This window comes from Rhinoderma darwinii, assembly GCF_050947455.1.
Source record: "Rhinoderma darwinii isolate aRhiDar2 chromosome 4 unlocalized genomic scaffold, aRhiDar2.hap1 SUPER_4_unloc_1, whole genome shotgun sequence".
Lineage (NCBI taxonomy): Eukaryota > Metazoa > Chordata > Amphibia > Anura > Rhinodermatidae > Rhinoderma > Rhinoderma darwinii.
The window spans coordinates 458,038-461,801 of NW_027461753.1; the positions used below are offsets into that span (position 1 = coordinate 458,038).

Consider the following 3,764-nt stretch of genomic DNA (forward strand, 5'->3'; position numbering starts at 1 on the left):
AAGCAGCGTAGTGATGTAACTGGCGCCGTCATCATGTATACAATCACAACAATCAGAAATAAACAGTGTAGTGATACGACCACATTTTAGTGTCCATATTACGACCACTACACCTGGACCCCTGCAGTTAAAGCGCATTGAACTTCAAATCACCAGAGGGTATGGAGGTCAGTGCAGGAGACGTGTGAGGTCCGGGTGTTGTGATTGTAACATGGATAAGTCTGAATCTGGCTCTAATCCCACCAGGTTTATGGGACACATCTGAAGGATACGTCTGGTTAGAGGGACAATGACGTCGCCATGTTTTTATGGGTCAATCATGAGACTGAAGAGCGTCCGGTTATCACACGTCTGACTGCTGGACATCTGGGAGGTGAGCCAATGGCAGACGTGTGGTACCGGCGTACAACTATATATAGGTTCAAGGGAAAAATAAAAATGTAAACCGTTACTGTATGCTGCAGGCGTGGGGTGAGAAACCACTAGGCCAAGTTCACACGTAGCGTAAATACTGCAGAATTTCTGTGCTAACATTTTCGCAGCGCATTACAGTAGAACCAAAGTAAAAACAAATGTCATCCACGCGCTGCAGAAACTTTTTACTAAAAGACTTGTGGAAACCGACTGAGGTGCGACTTCTCTATCTGCCGCATGTCAATTTCCCAATCTGCGCGAGGCACCGACTTTAATTTTATGGGAGATTGACCGTCTTGTGTAGAGGCCCCTGTGATGTGGCACTACAAGGCTGAATACCTTCCCACGGGCCGGACCTTTGCCTCTCCTACCAGTCAAGGGTTGGACCTCTAGCTGTCCCACCTCTGGATCACGGTCTGGACGACTGCCCCTTCTGAGGTGGGACAGCTAGAGGTACGGCCCGCGACCAGGGGGTAGGAGGGCCAGAGGTGCGGCCCGCGAGCAGGAGATAGAAGGGACAGGCGTCCGGCCCGCGAGCAGGAGATAGAAGGGACAGGCGTCCGACCCGCGAGCAGGAGATAGAAGGGGCAGTCGTCAAGGCCCGCGACCAGGAGATAGAAGGGGCAGTCGTCAAGGCCCGCGACCAGGAGATAGAAGGGGCAGTCGTCAAGGCCCGCGACCAGGAGATAGAAGGGGCAGTCGTCAAGGCCCGCGACCAGGAGATAGAAGGGGCAGGCGTTCGGCCCGCGACCAGGCGATAGAAGGGGCAGGCGTCCGGCCCGCGACCAGGAGATAGAAAGGGCAGGCGTTCGGCCCGCGACCAGGCGATAGAAGGGGCAGGCGTCCGGCCCGCGACCAGGAGCTTTATAAACATAACACTCTTATTAAATCAATTACACATGTAAAAATATTTGATTTTAATTAACAATCAGAAGTCCCCTCATAAGGAGCTCAATGTGAGCGATGACGAGATAACGTGTCTCGGTCTTTACTGCCCAGGGCCGTGTGTTTACGTGTGTGTGTGTGTGTGTGTGTGTGTGTGTGTGTGTGTGTGTTTGTGTGTGTGTGTGAGCATAGTGCCGCTGGAATCTACTCCGTCCTGCTATTGGGGCCCGTGCCACAAAACTTCTGCCCACTTGTGTCCCCAGGGCAGTGAGAAGTGCTGTATAAATGTCCATCTGAGTCTCGGCATAAGTAGATAAAAAAGCAAAAACAGGTTAAAAACAACTAAAATCAGAAGTTACTTGTGGGAATCTCATAAAAAATAAAGAGGGTCAGTCACAGAACGAGATGCCCCAGTGGAGGTGACGTCTGTGAACATGGACACCACCGGCGGCGTCACTTCAGGTTGACGCGACCGTCAGCGGCAGCCTCTAGACCTCCACCACACAATGCTGCACCTCCGGGCTGTACTCAAACTCCCCCACCATCTCTGTATCCTCATACATGGCCTGAAAGTTGGCGCTCTTCTCCTGGATCATCTTCTTGCCGACCGAAGACAGCAAACCCCGGACACAGTGGACTCTGACCAGGCCGGAGTGACCGCCAGACACAATCCACGTGTACGAGTCCAGGTTCGGGTTAAACCGGACCTAAAAAATGAAAAACACCAAGTCAACAACTGGAAACTCTGTGGACCCCTCAAGGGGTCCTCATTGCTACACGTGGTCTCCAGGGGCCTGAACCCTTCAGAATGGGCCACCATTATGTTCTAGGCCATGAGGTCAGGTCCAACCTGCCACGTGACTCTGGTGGGCTCCACATTAGTGGGTTTTAAACTCCTGGAGCCCTACACAGGGCACCTCCAGCAGTGACGGGTGACTTGCAGGTGGCACGAGGCGGCTCTCATCTTGTGTATGGCCTCCAGCGGTGAGGGGTGACTTGCAGGTGGCACGAGGCGGCTCTCACCTTGTGTATGGCCTCCAGCAGTGAGGGGTTACTCGCAGGTGGCACGGGGCGGCTCTCACCTTGTGTATGGCCTCCAGCAGTGAGGGGTGACTCACAGGTGGCGCGAGTCGGCTCTCACCTTGTGTATGGCCTCCAGCAGTGAGGGGTGACTCACAGGTGGAACGGGGCGGCTCTCACCTTGTGTGTGGCCTCCAGCAGTGAGGGGTGACCCACAGGTGGCACGAGGCGGCTCTCACCTTGTGTATGGCCTCCAGCAGTGAGGGGTGACTCACAGGTGACACGAGGCAGCGCTCACCTTGTGTGTGGCCTCCAGCAGTGAGGGTTGACCCACAGGTGGCACGAGGCGGCTCTCACCTTGTGTATGGCCTCCAGCAGTGAGGGGTGACTTGCAGGTGGCACGGGGCGGCTCTCACCTTGTGTATGGCCTCCAGCAGTGAGGGGTGACTCGCAGGTGGCACGGGGCGGCTCTCACCTTGTGTATGGCCTTCAGCAGTGAGGGGTGACTTGCAGGTGGCACGAGGCGGTTCTCACCTTGTGTATGGCCTCCAGCAGTGCGGGGTGACTTGCAGGTGGAACGGGGCGGCTCTCACCTTGTGTGTGGCCTCCAGCAGTGAGGGGTGACTCACAGGTGGAACATGGCGGCTCTCACCTTGTGTGTGGCCTCCAGCAGTGAGGGGTGACCCACAGGTGGCACGAGGCGGCTCTCACCTTGTGTATGGCCTCCAGCAGTGAGGGGTGACTCACAGGTGACACGAGGCAGCGCTCACCTTGTGTATGGCCTCCAGCAGTGAGGGGTGACTCACAGGTGACACGAGGCGGCTCTCACCTTGTGTATGGCCTCCAGCAGTGAGGGGTGACTCACAGGTGACACGGGGCGGCTCTCACCTTGTGTATGGCCTCCAGCAGTGAGGGGTGACTTGCAGGTGGCACGGGGCGGCTCTCACCTTGTGTATGGCCTCCAGCAGTGAGGGGTGACTTGCAGGTGGCACGAGGCGGTTCTCACCTTGTGTATGGCCTCCAGCTGAACACGTTCCATGTTCAGATCGCCCTTCAGCTCGTTCTCCTGCATCCTCTTGACAGGCTCCCGTTTGCTCAGGTTATGGAAGTTTGTCTGCGGAGAGAGCGTAATTACCTACAGAAGTGGGGCCGGCCAGCTGAACCCCATTTTATTGTGTGGTTACATAGTCGTATTCACACAGCTGAGGGTTTGTTACAATGCATCGGCAGACAAATCTCTCTTCTGCCCTGGACTCCAGACGGATACACTAACAAATCCTCAGCTGTGTCAGCAGTACAAGGACATCGTCTCAGAGTCTGGCATGTACGCGGAGCAAGCAGAGGTCTTGTAAATGGCGAACACATGAATCACGAGTCTATACGTTACGGAAAATCCCATTAACCCTTCCTGGTCCAGATTAAACAATCACGTGACTGATCCTATG

At 55.3% G+C, this 3,764-nt stretch overlaps 1 protein-coding gene across 1 annotated transcript in view; it reads right to left on the bottom strand.

Annotated features, from left to right (window-relative positions):
- Positions 1 to 1,316: 1,316 nt before the first annotated feature.
- GTF3C2 (general transcription factor IIIC subunit 2) overlaps positions 1,317 to 3,764 on the bottom strand; it is a 36,597-nt gene continuing 34,149 nt past the window's right edge. Inside the window, exons 11-12 of the mRNA XM_075847431.1 lie at positions 3,326 to 3,433; positions 1,317 to 2,006 (exon numbers count right to left, since the gene is read on the bottom strand). Coding sequence (XP_075703546.1) covers positions 1,788 to 2,006; positions 3,326 to 3,433 — 327 coding nt within the window. The 3' untranslated portion in view covers positions 1,317 to 1,787. The remainder of the gene's footprint in view (positions 2,007 to 3,325; positions 3,434 to 3,764) is intronic.